The 20,163-nt window shown below is 40.4% G+C and overlaps 1 protein-coding gene across 1 annotated transcript in view; it reads right to left on the bottom strand.

Moving 5' to 3' along the window:
• RSF1 (remodeling and spacing factor 1) overlaps positions 1–20,163 on the bottom strand; it is a 68,873-nt gene that overhangs the window by 41,667 nt on the left and 7,043 nt on the right. Inside the window, exon 2 of the mRNA XM_074860433.1 lies at positions 3,586–3,677. Within this exon, the coding sequence (XP_074716534.1) occupies positions 3,586–3,677 (92 nt within the window). The remainder of the gene's footprint in view (positions 1–3,585; positions 3,678–20,163) is intronic.

Here is a 20,163-nt window from a genome sequence, read left to right as displayed (position 1 = left end):
ATCGCTGAGGCTATTCTAGTGGAAATACCCATTAGAAGGAGGGGAAAGCTAATCACAGCTACGTCTCCAGTCGGGATTATTTTTAAGAATCACGACTGACCAAGTTAGTACATGAGGTACTGCTGCCCTTCCATCTGCAGGGAAGCAAAGCCCTGCTGAATGGACTCAATCTAAACAGTGCAGTCTCCCAACCACCAGATTACTTTTAAACACAAGACAGAGTCACTAAGAAACCTATAAATGGCATCTGAAAGCAGCTTTCTCTGAAAATAGCAACAAAAATAACCCTAAATTTCACCCACCAGAAGTACAGATCAGCTGATTCATGTTGTAAAACTCCACGTGGGCTACAACCAAGAAAGGGGCCACTACCCCTCCTCTGTCCCCACGGCCGTGCTACCTACCCTCTGCTACCCCTAGTACTGACACCAGTTCTTAAGTGACCCAAGGGTAAGCCTGCAATTAGATCAGCTCAGCCACACCATCAATCATACTCTGACTTTAAGTGATGACCTGCAGAGAACGGTGAAGAGAGTGCTCTCTGGTCACAACGAATCCCACTGGAGAGCACTTTTTCCTGCTCCGAGGTTACGGAACGTTACGTGAGTACTTCTCTGACACAAAGCCAAAGCTCACAGCGAGAGACAATCGCTGCTCGCTCACAAAACAAGGCTACTCTGCTGTCTCGCTCGTTTTCAACCCTGTAACATGAAGAACGCTGGGAAACTATATCAAAACCCTTGCTAGGGGCATGTGCCAGTCACTGTTCATTACTTAATGAGTAAGTATGAAAGCAATAATGGCAAGTTTCATGTGCTGCAGAAGTGTATGATTGTCAAAGCAAAAGCTCAGAGACATCAGAGCTGATGAAGCATCTGTTCAAACTGAAATGACTACATTTTGACAATTAAAAACCAGATGATTGTGCTTTATCCTGACAAGTACTGTCACAACCCTGAACTACAGATCTCATTGATTCAGGCTCCACTGAAATGTTAGTCTCTGCCTTCACAGAGGGGACGTTTCACACCGATCAAAAACCCGCTGCCTGCGGGAGGCAGCTGGCTTCTGCATGCTAAAGAGTGGTCAGCACTTTCCCACCCTGCAAAAGAGAGGCTGAAATATCTTCTCTCTCAATTATTTCCAAAGCAGCCTCGATGGCATCTGACACTTCTATTACCATGCTCCAAATGTTCACTTTAAACAACAAAACCAGGAAAGACACAACAGAGGAGTCTGCTTGGGTGGGACCATAGACACCTGAACTCTAACAATCAGAAAAGAGAGTGTGTTCAGAACGTGCTGATTTTGGGGTTGAAGGTTCCAGATGAACCAGCCCAGAGAAATCTTATCTGTATAAAAATGCAAAATATGTCTGACAATAGTCAAGCAAAGCATTTTGCCAGGACACAGTGCAGCATGAATTAACTCAGCTACATGTTTCTCAAAAAACAGCCAAGCTGGACAGTTCCTTAGTTGCTAAAACATTTGGGACAAGCCATTCCTTTACCTCGTACATGACCACATACATTCCTTGCACAGAGGAGAAAAGTCAGATTCCTGGAGCCCTACAGCCATTTTCTTCCCCAAAAGACTAGTGTGTATGTTGGTGAGCCAGCTTGGGTGGATCACCATCAGTAAAGGGAAGGGAAAGAACTCTCAACTGCCACATTCACTTCCAAGCCCAAAATATATTCATCTGTCCAAATACCAGCCGCAGCTTAGAGACAATCTTTTATGATGCTCTTTATAAGCATGGCAGTCCAATAAAGCATATCTTATAAACAAAACGTTAATAATATATACAGGCATAAATACTAAGAGCATGTAAGTTTGAATGTCCTCCACCTAAGAGTTTCCTCCTAAATAATAAAAGAAAATGGTAACATCTAGAATGTCTCAAACCCAGCTTTATCAAAGCAACACATTAGTAGTTTCTAACAAAGGAAAAACAGGTCAACATTGCCTCTTAGAGTATGTCAGTAATATGTCGAACAATACTGCGGGCATCTAGGAAGAATGGTCTCGATGGTCCCCCAGCTTTTCAGTTTCTGCTGGCTTTTGTGGCATTTCTCAATACTCTTCGTTGTTTTTCTAAATTAAATATACCCCTCTGAAATGGGGACAATATTAGCATACCTCTCTAATTAGTTATATTCAAATTCCTTTGTTCTTCAAGGTTCCTTTGAACCATGGCTAGAATAAGCTTCAAGTTAGCTCTGGAGACTGTTAAATGAAGCAGAATTTATTACTGCTTACTTGATCTTAACAGGGGTGTGTGGGAGGGTTTCCTTACCACTTTCCCATCCTTTCAATGCCTGCTGAAGGAATATTTTCCAAGCTATTCCCTCATAAACTTGTTTTCTCCCTCTCCTTTCTGCTTACCACACAAGTGCTAAGTGGCTTCAGTGCGGTACCTAAGTTCACATACGTCAGAGTTGGGTGTTCTCAGCTTGCTGCAATGGCTTTTCAGTATATTAAGGAATTTGACACAATTCAGTAACCACAGTACTTGGTAATGTATGACGTACACAAATTAAAATAAATTATTACATTATTATTTTAAATCATCATCATAAATACAACTGGTTGAGAGGTTAGATTTAACTTAAGGGCCTTCAGCAGGTTATTTCCTGATATATTCCCAGGCCTAAAAACATCATCCTCTTAAGACTACACAAACCTCAAGACAAATCCCTGTCTCGGTAAAGCTTATAGACACCACTTTACAGGGGCAAACTGCAACTGGTTTTGCCAAGTGCCACTACTCGTATCGTTGCTATTACCATAGTGCTGTATTTCTAAGATGCGATCACGGCTGTACACACAATACCAAGACAATGTTTTTGTGGATTAAAAGACACATGGAACATATCCAGAGGTGAAATGGTAACCTCTTAACTGTGAATATCTGTTATTTTTATTTTCTGAATCAGTGTAAACTTCTTAAACTGAAAACTATTTGCATGTAAGTGTAGCATTGGCATAGCCACAATTAAAATACCAATACAGAATTATGTACAACAATGGGATGCTATATTTTTACTGATGCATAACTACATTTTCATCTTATCTGTGCCATTCTGAGCACGTAGATATAAATCACTGCAATACTTTATTATTAACACATGCTACAAGAACTCAGTAGGGCTAGTGCTGTCTGAATACCAACCAAATCATAATAATTAAATCATATCCAGACACCTGATATACAAATGTATTGTTGTGTCTAAATCTGCTCAATTTGGCCCATTCTAAATCTCGTTATTTACTAAATAAATAAACTAAATCTCGTTCTTTATTTAGGGTCTTAATGCTCAAAAAAGTATTTTACTACCAGGTATGAAAGGGTATACTCTCTTACATGCAGAAGATGTTGTCTATTTTTAGAGGTTTTTTTTACAGAAGCCTAGGCAGACTGGAAGTTAAGCTAGGATCTTATGCAACTGCAATCTGGGCACGCACATTGGCGTTGGCCACAACACAGCCCAAGGCTCACTATAACTCATACCAGGGATTGCTGACACAACAGCTCATCATAACCGTATTCCAGAATTGCAGAATAATATAACGCGCATATTGTACCTTGATCAAATATTTTTCCCATCTGTCTGCTGTGACAGACTTCCCAATCTTTCTCATCAGTTTCAAGTGAAGCTCCACCAATTCTTTTGGAACTGCAGTATTGAGAGAGAGAGAAAAAAAGAAGTTATGATGACTGGTGCAAATATACTTCAATGTTAAAAACTGATAACACTGAAACACTGTGACAAATTGAAAAATTTGAATAAAACACAGTAACTTATAAGTCTACTGAAGAGCAGCCCTGCAACTGAGAGATGGAGGAAGGTTAATTTAATCGCATGGGTCTTTTCGTTTGCATTTTCATTTACGATGATCATTGACCTTCCTGCGCCCTTCCTTAAACTCAAGGAAACTCAGTGATGAAGATGTAATAATTTTGGCAGCATTAAAACAACAACTGGACAGGAACTACACCGGTCAGACACCTACAAAAATACTGCTGCGAGCAGCACACCTGCAGCTGCCTCCAGAAACGCCAAAGCCATCTTCTGCACCGCGCCTGGAATGTTGCTGAATCCAAACTATTTTTGGCTGGGCGCGTGGTATGGGAGAAATGTTCCAGAAACTTTGTCCTCACAGATGTAGCTTTGCTATATACTTACTCTCTTTTGTACTGAAGGGACAGCGAGGGACTCGAGATCTGGGGCTTGAGGGATGGAGGCCAGAACTGCTGCTGAGTACAGCTGCACCAGTGCCACTGTAGCATCAGTTTTCCAACTAAATTTTACTTATCTCTTAGTGTACACTCCTCAGATACAACTTCAACATACTGTCTTAGCTCACATCTGTGATTTATAAATCAATCTGGCACCACCAAGTGGCAAATTTGCAGAACATCAATTTTATAAGCCAGTGAGCAGCATAACTTTTTAAAAATATGTAACTATTAATTTTTAAAGCAACTCTGCATGCCCAATGATGTGAACTTTCTCATTTGTAATTTATTGAGAAAAACTTCAAGAAATGAACTTTTCAAGCATTTTTACTTCTCTTTGCATACAATTTTATTTTCTGAAGGCATTTTCATCACTTGATACAGACACACTTTAAAAGTTTAAAACCCAAGAACTTCTGTATCATAATTTATGACTACAGTTTTTCTGGTGGTCCAGTAGCATTACTTGACACGGTATAAACACCAAATGAGTTTGTCCTAAACTAGACACTACTGAGAAGTTATTTCTTTTACCGATCAATACATTTGACTATCTGTGTGAATCTTCTCAATATTTAACTTGAATTCACCTAACTGGTATTTGTCTTTCAATCAAATGCCTCTATAAGAACATATGAGTTGGTAAAATATCAGCTTGATGAAAATGTTTGTGTCATTTCACAAGTAAATCATCACTGCTCATTTGCAGCCAGAAATTTAATACACAAACTCCATCAATAAATACACAAAGTACCAGCCTGGTACCCAAAAAGAGATCTCCCTCTCAATGTAGATAATTCATAAGCAACTCTAAACTAGCCCTGACTTTTTCTCTTTTACTCCATTTATATTATTTCCATTACCATTACATCCTGAAGAAACCTAGCACATCTCCTCCTTGGTCTTCCTAAAAATTAATGCATTTTGTAATTTTAAACTGCCACATATTTTAAAAGGAACAAGATCAAAGGTTTTAACCCTGATAGGTGCCAAGCACTTGGCACTAATAAAATTAAGCACAAAGCACTTTATACACATGAGCAATTCTATCGAAGTCAACTCATACAATTAAACCTCAGCTTGTGTTTGTGTGACATGGAACTGAGCCAGAGTATTCAAAATCTTGCTGGATCAAAGCTTTTGTTCTGCATCTTTTGTTTGTTTGTTTGTTTTTAATCAGATCTCTTTTTAATGGGTACATACTGATTGGAATCCCAGTTTAAAGAAGCATGGGGATTTGTTTCGAATAATCAAATCGCCAGTCACCACAAAAATCTCTGCACGAGTGTTAGTCTTAGAAGAAATGGAGAACGTTAACAGTTCAAAAACTGGAAAGTAATTTTGCACACCCTTGGTCAGCACTTACTGTGATTTGTGTTAGTACCTACAGAAACCTCACTACTTTTCTCAGATTTCAGCATTTCAGCTCTTGTGTTTCTAGGATCTTGATGATGTATCGATGTGGTTATTTTCACAACTTCACAAGACATTTCAAACCCATTCACTGTTTATTTATTACCTTTTCAAGATGTTTTTCATGTATCATAACAATATTAATGACCAGATCTCTAGGCTGGCTTTTCGCCAGTTCCCTAGTAAGCACTTAGGAGGAATCACACACTGTCCTCCTTGTTCTGAGGAACGAGGTGGGAGTGTCAGAGAAGAAAACTGATGTCCAGTTTGCAGGCAGAAACTAGGGAGTGTGTGAAGTGCAGCCTGAGCAGCCCAGGCGCCTGAACTACAGCAAGAGCAGAAGCCTATGGGGGCACTGAGAAACAAAGTAACTGTACTGAAACCAAAGTAACTGTAAATAATATATGGATCACATGCAACAGTGTACACCTGACATGCATAGAAATACCAGCTCAGGAAGGGGTGGTAGGAAGGCTAAAGGGTGGGAGAAAACCCATCCTTTCCCAGAATACTTATTTGGCAAGGAGTGCACTAGTAAACGCAACTGATGTTTTAGTTGTCTCCGAAATGCATTGAACCTACATAATTTTAAATTACCTTTGCTCAGAATATAGAGACAATCCTTGACAAGAGTTCACTGAAGTGGGACATGAATAAGGAGCATTTTTACAACACTCTTCTAATCCTACTTGCAACATACCAAAGATAACGAACATGAGATGCTTTTGGGTTGTGGTGGTGCTTGGCTTTTTTAAATAACAACAGTAGACTATCATCTCCTTTGTAAAATATCATCTCCATTCAAGTGGGACCTGCATCACCCATTTCAGGAACTCGCATAATAACCTAACAATGTTTTGCATTTTTTAAAATTTCACATAAGGGAAGGAAAAATACATAGCATCTTTCTTGCATTAACAGCCATTCTGCGTAAGGTTTTGGCCAAAAAAGTGTGATGTAACATGTACAAAAAAACCTACATCTGAATGATATTCTCAAACTTCTATGAAAATTTGATCTCTCTGTAAAGTAATATAGTAGCTCTCTAAAACCTTCATAGAATACACTTAAGTGGTTGAGAAAACACCAGGACGCTGTGCACACAGCTAAAAAAAAAATTGTACAGCACTATTTTAAAAGAAAAACTGTTTTACAGAATCAAGTATAATTAAACCATGGTGCCATCTGCTAGATATTCTAAAATATAGACTTTTCATAGGAAGAAGCCATGTGTCAGAAGGAATGAGTCACTGTATATACAATTATAAGGCTTCTGGTGGAGTTTAGCCAATTTGTTAAGTCCTGCACTTTCCTGGAGGGCAGACTCTTGTCTGGGCCTCATACAGTAATAGCCTTTGAACACTATTCTATCTACTCCAGCGTTTCAGGGAACAGCCCATACATCAGTCACACATTTCTAATAAATTTGGGAAAGCCAGAAAACTGAAATGGAAGAGAAAAAGTACCAACACGTGGAAAACCCATCATCTGGTTAGCAAAGTTATAACTTTCAAACACCCGCACAACCGCAGATTAAAGACCTGGCTGTGGGTACCCATTAACACCTTCCCATATAACCATAACCCCATTTCACCTCTACTTATTTTCCCTGCCAAAATGAATATGCTCACAGCTGAACGCTCACCTAAACAAAAGTGAAAGAAAGGAGGAAAACAGAAAATGTAGATGACAGACAAAGCCGTGGGTCTGGAGGGAGCATAGAGGGACCTTGATATTCAGAAAATTATTTCAAATACAAAACTTTTGTATCAGAGCAGATCTGGAGGGCTGGACACAGAGGGGGAGATCAGAGCCACGGTGTACGCAGCATCCCTGGTACTGATATGGATTGCAAAGCCTCCTCTCTTACCTTTTTACCCCTGCACTCGGCACTGGTGAGGCCACACCTCAATTACTGTGTTCAGTTTCGGGCCCCTCACTACAAAAACGACATTGAAGTACTTGAGCGTGTCCAAAGAAGGGCAGCGAAGCTGGTGAAGAGTCTGGAGGACATGTTGTATGAGGAGCGGCTGAGGGAACTGGGGTTGTTTAGTCTGGAGAAGAGGAGGCTGAGGGGAGACCTCATCGCCCTCTACAACTCCCTGAAAGGAGGTTGCAGAGAGCTGGGGATGAGCCTCTTTAACCAAGTAACAAGCGATAGGACAACAGGGAATGGCCTCAAGTTGTGCCAAGGAAGGTTTAGACTAGATGTCAGGAAGCATTTCTTTACAGAACGGGTAGTTAGGCGTTGGAATGGGCTGCCCAGGGCAGGGGTGGAGTCCCCATCCCTGGAGGGGTTTAAGAGTCGGGTGGACATAGCACTGAGGGATATGGTGTAGTCAGGAGTTGTCAATGTTAGGTTAATGGTTGGACTGGATGATCTTCAAGGTCTTTTCCAACCTAGACAATTCTGTGATTCTCTCCTCCTTCAGAGATAAGGGAAAAGCACACTGAACCCCTTGTGCTGTGGGGACGATTTAGGGGGAAGGGAACAAGGAGTAACATTTTGGGATGCAACGGCTGCTGGCAGTTTTCATGCTTCACGAACACAAACAGGTCTTCCCAGTTATACTAGTAAAACCTTTTTCCATGATAACTTGTTTTGGCAAGTGGAAGAAAAAAAGTGACTCATTAGATATACAGGGCAAATATTTCCGTTAACAGTTTGCTCTTTTTTATCTTTCTCTCTTGACCAAAATTATCTCTGCATGCTATGACTTCACTGTCAAATAAACCCATGCTAAGCAGGTGGACAGCTGAGATCAACGGGATCATTAATAATCCCCCACCCCCCCTTCTCTTCTACTAAGGGAAGCTAACTCACAGTAACCTGTACAAAATTGATGTGCATTAGCTACTGGTACCCTGTGCAAAGAGTTTAATAGCAAGCAAATACAAGATACCTTCCACCATGTTCAGCTCCCTCTGCTGTCAGTGCCGGAGGGAGTTGAACTAGAGGCAATGCAAAGGCAAGAGCATCCACTCAGGCCCTTGATGATGAAGAGCTACGAACTACACAGCAAATTTACCACTTAGCCCACCACACACTAACCATATACTTAATTCCCTTTACAGCAAAGCCCTTACACATAAATTTGTTTAAAACCAGTTGGGCGCAGCCCTTACGAAAGGCACAAGAGTACCCAACAGACAAGTGACCACATTTCTAACATCTTTAATATTCTCCTCCATTTTTCTGTGCAAGTCTGAAGTCCCATGAGCAGTCTGAGGCAGCAACACTTTGTCTTCTAGATTAGTTTCAACCAAAGGTAGAGTTCCTCATCTGGTTCACTAAACAGCTAGTAAAACACTTGGGAAAAGCAAGGAAATAGGATCTCCAGCAGCAGCGCTGGTTTGTGCCAACATAAATATTCTTCTCTTGGAACTATCTAATTTGTTCCTTAACTCTTAGTATAAGGAAAACTGGAAAACCCTATAGTTGGGATGTGTTATTCAGAAGTTTATAGACCACAGATAAAAATGATGGCCTTGGTATGAACTTGGTGTAATAAACAAGTGGAAGGACAAAACTCCTAGTATGAGCCAGACAAGAACCTCTGACAGTGAACTTCTGACAAATAACTGTGGTAATAAGGAGCCCCATGTTCATGCAGCAAGCTTGGCATAAAGAAAAATTTGAAGCATTTGACCTCTATAGTGTTTCCCCACATGAAAAAACAGTAGTTCCTGTTCCAGAGGAGGATCTAAAGATCTCATTTTCTAGCTGAGTCACTTGATGAGTATTATCATCCTACCAAGTTGTGTGCCCATAAAAAAAACAAGACGCTCAGGAAAGGGGAAAAAAAAAAAAAAAAGGTAACCGCTCTGCCTCCTGAGTGAATGAAAAGAGCAATCAAACATGCTGTAATTAAACCGAAGATCAAAACAGAAAGAACAACTCACCAAGTAGCAGTTTTACATCCTGTTCCTAGAAAGATTTTGGCAGGCATTAAAAACAAACAAACCACACTCACATTTAAATGACATTGTTATCCTAGGAAAGTACTTTGAAATCTGGATGCTCAGCAGCTATATCATTTTCCTACAAATATCTGAGTACCTTTATATCTCTTATCTGTACAAATACTTACTAGAAGACTCGCCCTTGGCTGGTCTACTCAGAGCAGATGCCACTCTAACATTATCCAGCAAAGTTAAGCTCTTCATCTTGCTGATAAATGCCCTCCCACCCATCCCCATGCAAGGATCCCAGCACACCACCTCTCTCACTGCTGCCTGCAGCTGAATTGTGACCAACGTGGATAGTGCTTTGAACTGGGACCAAAAACACCTTTTCCACCTCCAGTTCTTCTAGTAAATTCTGTCACCAGCCTAACAGACCTGTCAAGAGTTGCATACTGACTTCACTGCATTAGTCCTCACTGCAAATGGGAGGTGACCTTAAAATTCAGCTCTAATTTTAGCTATGAGATTATTTTCCAATATTTAGAATTTATCACCTATCTGTCAAAATTGTTACTGAGCACCCTTCCCTCCCATTTTTTTATTCTACCCTCTTCCACTGTCCACAAATCATTGTGATTATGCTTGTGCTCTCTAATGCCCACACTATTATCAGTCACCTTCTCACTATACGTGAAACTGAGATTATAAAAAAACCCATATGCATTGTCATCTGCATAACTCTTGAAGCTAAAGACCACAGCAATCTAAGCAAAATCCCCACACAGAAATTCGGCTGGTTTCCAGCAGTTATAAGATGAATCAGTTATAAGGTACCCTTTAGCAGTTATAAGATGGTTTAATTTTTCACCTAAATGACAAGTCCTCTCTGTTTCATTCTCTGGCTATTAAGATCCTAGCAATGTTGGGGTTTTTTAAGCTAATACATTAAGCAACAGCAGAAAGGTTAACAAAAGCAAGACTGATGTCAGAATAAAGCATAACATTTCAGAAGAAAAGCATGCTGTACTGTGCAGTCAAAAAGAAATGGAGGTAGAAAAGGAAAAAAGGAAAATTACTTTGAAAATAATGCAGGAAAAAATAGCACATGATTTATTTTAGAAACTGGAAATAGCCCAGGAAAGGAAAGACAGCAAGTAAAAGCCCAGTTTACTGCCTCAAAAAATGTACTGAATAAAAAATGGGCTCAAGTCCACAAACTCTGGACATGTGAACAGCCAGTGAGAAAAATCAGGCTGCGGCAACAAGCAGACTGCACTGAAACACAGGTACTGAAAACATCTGAAATTGTAACAAATTGCCATTGTTCACAGTTAAATCATTTGCAGTGACCACACCATGCATTTCACCTATCTAAAATCAAGAGCATTTGACTTGCTGATCCTTAATTCATGCCTATGCAAGCACTTGACTCTGAAACTGCTGGGAACACAGCCTGTAAAAGCAAAGACACAGCAACACAAGTATCTTTCATTCTGACTAGTAAAAATCAGGAAATAAGATCTTCTAAAATGACTCTGGGATTCTCTTGCCTGCTGAGGCATCTCCAATATTTTACATTTAGACTATGAGCAGAAAATCCTCCTGTGTCTTTATAATTCTCAAATAAAGAGTAGGTGTGACAAAGGTGTAAAGTAACCACGAAGATGACACTTTAGTAGTGGACTCTGGAATGCTTCAGAGCTCCTCAGTGCAAGTATGCACTCCCATGGCTTCCCCATACACTGGGATAAGTCCACTTCAGAGAGATTTTAGTAGTTTGTCTTCCCCCCCCCCCCCCCCCCCCCCACTGGAAGACGACCCAGGCGGGGAAGAACTGCAGGGGATGGCACCAGCATGCCCAGTTTGGGCACTGGGAGCCAGCCTCTGGAGCAGAACACACTTACCCACACCACAGAGATGTAAGATGTAAAGGTGCCCTGTTTTGCCTGGGTCAGGCATCAAGGTGTCTTACAGAAAGCACAAGCAGAGTTAGGAGCCCTAGTAAAAAAAACTGGGTTGATCAGATGGGGTTCTTCAACTCCACAATAGGAAATGGCTAAAGAGGCATGTATTCAGAAAGATCAGTAGCAAAATGCAAATTTACATCCAGATCTCAGTCTGGACGAAGGCATCTGCTGGCCATGACAGTAACAGAAGTTCATGCTTACTGGGAAGGATGTAAGTTGAGATGGCAACATTTACCTTTTGATCTAACACCAAGTAGTTTCATAGCCATTCAAGAAATGGCAGAACAGAATTCAATGCCTTTGTTCACTCTCAGAAGGTTCAAAATTACAACTCCCACTCCTTGGAGGGTGGCCCAGCCAGAAAGCAAGCAGCTAGAAAAGAAATGCAAGATTCAAGGCCCCAAAGAAAGGAGAAGAAAAGGAAGCGTGAGTCTAGTTCCTGTGAAAAAGAAGCCTGAGTTTTAGCCCCTACTCTTAGCTCCCAGAATTTTTTCGATATTTTGCCATTAAAAACTAGGAAAGGGCAGCAGCATAGCAGTAGGATTCATCATTGACACTTGAGCTAGCTCCATATAATCCATTTATGGCCTACAGTAAGACAGACACTTTTAGAAGAGTCAGCTCATCCTAAATATTGAGCTCTGCTAAATACATTTGGTGAGATTAATTCTGTTGTAGAGTGGCTGGCAAGTTTTTCCAGTGAAAACCAATGTAGGCAAGGTCTTGGGGATACAGGAGTATTACCAGTTACTGAGGGGTACATCTCGTTCTTAAACTGTTACCTAAGCTCTTGTGCTCCGGGTTAGACACAGAATTACCATTGTGGTTCTGAACTTCTCTAAATATGGCAGCATTTAACTTCAAGTGAAAAAGCACATATCCTGTTATATTAAACTAAAGTATCCTCAGTGGAGTGAAATAAGTGAAAAATCGAGATTAAACATACAAACACACAATTCTGTACATCAGCAGTCAAGGCTTCAGCTTCATCTAGCTTTATTCATGTAACAAATATAACAAGCTTCTTTTAACGTGTTCTGTTAGTGGACAAGCTGAATGCAACTCCTTTTTTACTTCATTATATGAAATCAAATATAAATGCTTAATTCCTTACTTTGTTTAGTTACTAGAAACACCACTTGGGTGTCAATTTTGCTAAATTTCTCAGGTACAGTCTGAAAGTTTTCTTCAACACTAACAGAAGGAAGATGTTGAATATACTATAAAAATCCCTTTCTCCCACATCTCTCACTTGAATAAAAAGACAATATTAAAAAAAATCTGGGCAGGTTGAATAAAAATCACTTTTCTAAAACAAGTTTCGTTACCAAGGTTAGAGGTTATCATTCCTCAGCCTTCAGTGGGAGGAAAAAAAAAAAACACAGAACAGAGAGATTTATCTTTTTTCATATATCAGATGAGATCTGCTACAAAGATATTTCTGCCCTTTTTCGGTTCAACTTTAAAAACAGTGTGTTTTTTCTCTAGTCACTGGTGATCCAACCTGCACTTCAAGTAAGTCTCGTTTATACTCTGGGATTCACCACTTCATCTTTCATTTACACGACTACTTTACTGAATGATATCAACAGGTGAATGTTTCTTGGCAGTTTCTCTGTAACTGCCAAATATCAGACACCTTTTCTTGAAAACCTAACCTTGCAAACTTAGGTCTCCCCATAAAAACCATATTTTTAGTTTACTGGAACCTAAAGAAGTACAAGAATGTAACCATACTACAAAGATGTATATTTTATATTTTGCAAAACATTCAGCAGTGACTAACTTGTGTAGAAAAATTGAGTACTACTCAGTAAGCATTCAGCATTTTATAAACAGCAGCATTATGTGAGCACAAGTTTTCTTTAAGGATCAGCATATAGAAACTTTGAAGGTGAAGCCAACACAAATCATTCTGCAATGCAGAACTCACTTCCTCATCAGTTGGAAATAAGTAACTGCAGGTTTGTTCTGCTATAAGGTAGTATCAGTTCATTAATTTATCAGCAGTGCAAGTGAAAATTTGAAATATTTTTTAAAAATACCAGATATCCAGAAAGAGACACACCACATTTCAGACACTTGGGCAAAACAGTTGTAATAAAGCAACATTTCTAGCAGCTGACAAAGATTTCCATGAAAGGCAGCAGTCACACAGCTGGATGAAAGTCATTCTACAGATGAATTCATGATCACAAACGAAAAATTGTACAAGTGTAATCCAATTAGCACAGAATTTGAGATTTCTTTTAAATGGTTTCACAGCTAGTAGTTTCTCCATTATTTCTTAAGAAACCCAGGAAGCAAGTGAGAATAGAAATTTAAGAAGCAAAACTGTCCAAGACAGTTGCCTGACAAAGTGCTAGTTGTACATAAAAACACCGTGGAGTTTTTGACCAACTTTCTTAAGCTTAGGTCTAAAGTAAAGACTTACTTAGACTTAAAGAAAAAGCAAACGACTTATGTCCTCCTGTGAGCTGACAATTGAATCTCATACAAAGCGGGGATTCACAGAAGTTTAATTCCTTGAAACACCCAACTCTTAAGTATAAACTTCTATGAGCAAACTCATGTTTCGACCTGCTAACGCTATTAAAATATCTACCCCCGTTAACATAATTCTTTTAATTGCAAGAAACGGTTATAACTTTGGGGCTGTTGCAGCTTCACAGGGGTAGCCAAGACTGTTAGCTTTGGGGTCAACGGTATCTACTGTCTGTCTAGGCAGACTCAAAGCCACAGACCAGTTTGCCAGACTGGCAGCACCATTACCTCTCTGTAACTCAGGCTCAGTTGCCGCCAGCCACCTTTTACACAACTTTTAATCTGAGCTAGAAAGAAGGATGAGGGTAACAGCCTGAAGGGACACTGAGTTTCTAGCTACCATTTGCATACTGCCATCACTCAAAACTCACGTTTGAGATAGAAACCCTCCAACCTAAACAACCATGTGCAGATGTTATCAGGGTCGGGGAAGAGCCTGGCAGCTCGCGTTGCAGGCAGAAGGGAAGTGCCACAATTTAATGCGCACCTGAATCTTCCCACTGAACAGGCTTCCCAAAAATTCAACAGTATCTGAAAATAGAAAACCTGTGATATCAGAAGATCCTTCCCTTCCTGTACGGCATAGGTAGAAAGAAAGGAGAACAAATCTTGGCAGCACAAAACGTGTTTGTGCACAGCATTTGGAAAAGAAAATCACGAGCCACGGTGCGATTCATCCCTTTGACAGTGACCACCATCTGCTGCTTCAGAACATGGGTAACAAAAACCCACAGCACACGTATGAAATTACCTGCCCTTAGGTTATCTTTAAATCCTCTTTTTGGTTAGAACCTGGCTTAACTTAGAAGCAAGAAACTTCATGTTCTTAGTTTTATTTTTAAATATTTTCACTACAACTCAATATTCATTAGTGTCTAAATCTTTTTGAGCTCTTGCCTCAGTTATAATTTGCAGCAATCAATTGTAATTACAGAACACGTGAAAGGCATTTAAATCTGAATTACTTTTAAATTTCATTCAATACACCATTTTTCTGGTTTTACAATATAAAAGGAATGCAAATCTCTAGGACCTTTGCTTTGTATACTTCTAAAAATCTCCTCTGAAGTTAATAGTACCCCTTTTTAAAACTTTTTTTTCAGAAACTTTCATACAGTCCTCCTTAGTCTACTGATCTGTCTGCACTGTCTTTCAGATGGAGCTGCCATAGCTGAGCACTAAAATCAAGATGAAGGCCATCAAGCCACTGACAGAACTAGAGGTACACTCACATACTCAAAATAAAATATTCCCCAAGTTTACATACGATTCTCAGCCCATTCTTCATGATATCTGGTATTTTGTTAATTTTTAAACTCCAGCTCCACATTAATAGGGGTGCTTTCCTCTGATGTATCATGATACTACCTAGAATATTTTGTAAAGATAACAGCTAATTTTAAATATTCTGGGATATATTCATCATAAACATTTTCCCTTCTACTGCATACCTATAACTCTGTTTCATTTGCAGTTTCGTTGCCCATTTGCAATACTATTTTATCCACCGCAGTGTTTACCCTTAGGCTGAACTAGCCATCTTCCACCTTGATCTTTTTGAAAACTACTCATCTCCTTCCTGTTTTCTTGGCAAATAAGATTTATTACCCATGCTGTAAAAAAGAAAAGAATAAATCTAGGAATTCTACTTTATTTATACCACAGTGACCCCAAACTATTTCTCTTTTTCTAACCAACTTCCTGTTGCTTAATCAGTTGAAGGTTTCTGATGATGCTTTCCCTCTCAACTGATGCTGACTCAGGTTCAGTGGTTGACTTAGCTGGAATGGTTGACTGATGCATTCCTCAATGTCCCTCTAACCCTCTGCCAGGGAGGGTTATCAGGGATAAACAGAAAGCAAATCCACTCCTCAGCTAGTCCTAACTTAAAATCGACAGCATGAACAGAGACCACTGGCAACATCAGTTTGCATTAGCATGGGCTGTAGACTGCAATGGCTAAAAACATACTCCATGGCTCACCTGATTCCTCCTGCCACAAAGAATAATGTCAAAGAAAGGGCAGGGCATGAGAGTTACTATTTTGGTCATATCAGGTAAGGTTGCTGTGGAACAGAAGTCAGCTACTTTAATCAGTAACCTCCTTGAAACACTTTGCATCTGTATGCAATGACCGTCAAGCATATTCCATTTATCCATGCTTCAAAAGAACTACCCGTGCTTTCAAAAAAAAAAAAAACAACAAAAAAACAAACCACAACCAAACACCAGGATATTTTTCTTTGGAGAATAACTAATACAACTATCAGAACTATGAAATTACAATTTCATAAAGTTTATCAATAACAGATGTAAAAGCTCCTTGCTTTTGATTCCCTTAATCTTTGTGAGACTCTTTAAAAAAATGTGCTAGTCACTCTGTTTTCCACTTCTGTACTCTAGTATGAGTTTGTATATTTTTACCAGCTGTATTTATAACTTTTTCAGAAACCTGAATGAGTATCTAAGCCTAGCAACTCGGCATGCTTTCACATTATCAGTGTGTTCCAGTACATCATTTCCTAACACGTCACTTTTATCATATTTCATCTTTATTGCCAGAAAAGCAGCATAACTGGAATAAGATATCACAAATTAGCCTAATAATGACACCTTATGCAAAGAGTTATTTAAGTTCTCAGCAATGTACTTATTTTAATCATTGTTTTGTGGCTGATGATTTTAGACACCCATGTTTTATAGATTTTTTTTCTTTTTATGTAAGAGACTTCTCTGTCCACACACTTTCCAAATCCACCTTGGACTTTTTAGCTTCCTTCTTTCTACTGCCAGCTACAAGTACATTCTCCTCCCAGACTTCACCAGGGTTAGATTTCCACCTTTCAGACAATTTCAACTCGGCATAAAAACTTGGGATATTTAGCCCTTATGCTTATCTTCCCCATCCTGCTCCCGTTGTCAGACAAACACGCATACAGAGACCTCTACTAGCTTTGCAAGCACGCTGCACCTAGGACACAGAGGTTTTATTCCTTGACTTAGGACTGGTGCTTCTGGTCTCCCTTCTTATAAAGGTTAGGTCTTCCAGAAGCTCCCTTGTTATCATATCAATTTTTCTTACCTGCTGCTAACCTTCATACAGATTGCTAAGGTGTTATTTAGGAGGCCAGCTAATACTGTCTGCTACAGAACTTGTCTAAGCTTCCATATACATTTCACGGGTTAGTTTTGCCACTCACTGGAAATATCTTTTGCAAAGCAGGGCATTCAGATGGCCGCTTTAGGCCAACTTAAGCTATTTCCCTTTCATCTACCACCTCCAGGCAATACTGGGTGGTTTTGGGTGGGTTTTTTTGTTGTTGCATCCTGCCACGCAGCTCTCCACCTTGGAGACTTTCTTGCAACATATTGTTGATAACTACAAGAACACCACACCGAAGACTCTGGGATCCAACTAAAATTTCCACACTTCTATCATCCAGTAATTAATATGGCTTTTGTGAACCACTGCAGTTTGTTCTCAGAGGAAACCATTATAATCCTGGTAGTCATTAATACTAAAAGGCAATGAACGTGCCCTGGCACTTGTGCTACTAGATAGCTGTAGATGAGTTGGAAAACAGCCAGGGCAGTACCAGAGGGACACTGAGTGGAGTAGGAAATCAAGTGATTACTCACACACAAACTTAAACAACCAACCTAATTCAGCATACTACTCGTTCAGGACTTTGCCAACCAGAACTGACCGTTAGGATAGAAAAATGGTATAGCCTAAGACAACCAAAAAAGCTGCAGAGCTTCACGCTGATAAACACCATTTTCTTGGAAGAGGGGATTTTCAAGGCTGGGACTGGTGAGGTAGGACTTGCTTGTTATCCATTCTTCAATATCAATCAAGCCTGCAAGTTCAAGGGTAAGCAGTGCTTTTCTCTAAGGTACTACAAGATCTAAATGATCATAATGGAAAGAAATCTAATACTAAAGCACAGCTGCTGAAACACAGGAATCTTTAGAAATAGGCCTCTCCTCACTTTTGAGAAATTGTTTGTTTTCCCCAGACCATTACAGACATCAGCAGGGTCACAATTTCTACTGCAGTTCTGAGAAATTCTCTGCTGCTCGAGCTTTAAGAGCTTTGTTTGGCTCTTGGGGAAGAGAAATAACTGTATCAGGCTGACGGCAACTGCATATATGAGAGACTGACAAATGCTAGAGGCTACTAGGAAATACTTGTTAATGCTAAAATGTTTGTCGAGGTTTGTAGAACAACTGAAGCAAAGGAGAGTTCATTGATTTGGGGAGAAGCAGGGAGAGGAGAAAAGCTAACGAAAGAGGGTGGAAAGACCATCTTAGTGTTATGAACAGACACGGACCTTGCTATTCCACAGCTGGAATAAACTATGCTCTTACTGGCAGGCTGGAGTAAACAAAAAAATATACACACCTTTGTATGAGTTTTATTATTTCACAATTATTTTAACATTTGGAAGCAGATGATTTGATTGAAACCCCCAGCCAAAGCTATCGATGTGTTATTCTGCCCCAGCACTGGTGCCCAAGAGGGAATGATGAAGAGAGCCTGCAGCACACCGCTGCAGTCCCTGCAGGCAGCCTGGCAGCTTCCCTGCCACGGGACAGGCCAACCCTGCCACACACACTGCAGTCCCAGCGCAGGCTGTTTGCATCAGGAGACACTCCCGGAACGCAACCTCAGCTCTCTCGCCAGCCGTACACCTGCATTTCCTCCCAGAGGAGCACAGAGGTTGTCCTGTGAGGATACCAGAGGACACTTGTCCCAACTATGGCAGATATACGTGAAGTCCTGAATAGCTCCATCAACTCCAACTGCCGTAAACCTGGGGGAAGGCAGCTGTACTGCTAAGAAGTGTTGTGTGGACCAGAGACAGATCTTGATGTTAAAATGGATACTTTCAAAGAACTGCAAAACAACTGGCTTTGAGGCAGCAGCGAGCCACGATATTCTTCAGCAGAATATTTATTCATCATCTTCCCATCACAGAATCATCTAGGTTGGAAAGGACCTTGAAGATCATCTAGTCCAGTTAACCTAGCACTGACAGATCCCAACTACACCATATACCTAAGTGCTATGTCGACCCGCCTCTTGAACACCTCCAGGGATGGGAACTCCACCACCTCCCTGGGCAGCCCATCATCTGCCCCTTCTTGCCAGTTCAGTCCTTCAGTAGCTCCTGTCCTCTCCTTCACATCACACAAAGGAGGTCATTCTGCCTCCAGTAGGATAATACCAAGTCACTAAGGAGGTTCTCTTTCCCCCCAAATCTACCAGGTTTCTGCCTGAGGGATGCAGTCTATCAGCTACTGAGGAGCACAGAAACTCCACAAATAGTTACTCTGTTTTAATCTTCCTATCAACAATACGTTTCCATGAGCTTCTCAGTTTAGTACAGGCCATAAACAAGCTAATCTAAATGTCAGCTTTGGGAGGGGCTCAGAGTGCGTGTACCAGGCAGTGAGCACTAATAATCACACACATGTATCCGCTAAGTCTTCTTATACTACACAATACTAGCTTGAACTAATCCCAAACATGAGAAAAAGTGGCATTCACGGTAGGTGTAGAAAACTCAGGAAGGCCCTGAGCTACAAACATGGATGCTAGGAGTGTATTTTGAGAAATTCTTACAGCTTCTGCAGACCTCTGAAGCTGACCAGTGCCAAGGACAAGGTAGAGCGCTGATGGATTGCTGGACAAAACATAACTTCCAGTTTACACGTGATGATGGTGTCACACACAACTCACTTTGATGTCTATAAAGTTCTCTGATACAGCCATACCACAATACAGCTTCTTTCAGCGAACATCATCTTGCACTGGCCAGAAAAATTTCCACTGGCATTCCCAGTTCTTACACACTTATCCTGAAATAAGCCTTAAGACTGTGACTTGGAAGTAATATCAGAAGTTTTTCCTCCAGTTCTGTACCATCCAAATCGGGCTGGAATTCAACAAAGCCACCTACCAAAAGCGTACCGCCCTTCCTTGATGGATGCACATGGTCCAACAGAACCTGCATAACCCTTGGGAGGGCTGAGCTTTGGCAAAAGGCCTGGGATGTCCTGTCACACCTCATCTGTGCCTGGAGAGCA

The sequence above is a fragment of the Strix uralensis genome, chromosome 2 (assembly GCF_047716275.1).
Source record: "Strix uralensis isolate ZFMK-TIS-50842 chromosome 2, bStrUra1, whole genome shotgun sequence".
Classification (NCBI taxonomy): domain Eukaryota; kingdom Metazoa; phylum Chordata; class Aves; order Strigiformes; family Strigidae; genus Strix; species Strix uralensis.
The sequence above is the reverse complement of the archived record's forward strand: the minus strand, read 5'-3'. Positions and strand labels throughout refer to the sequence as shown.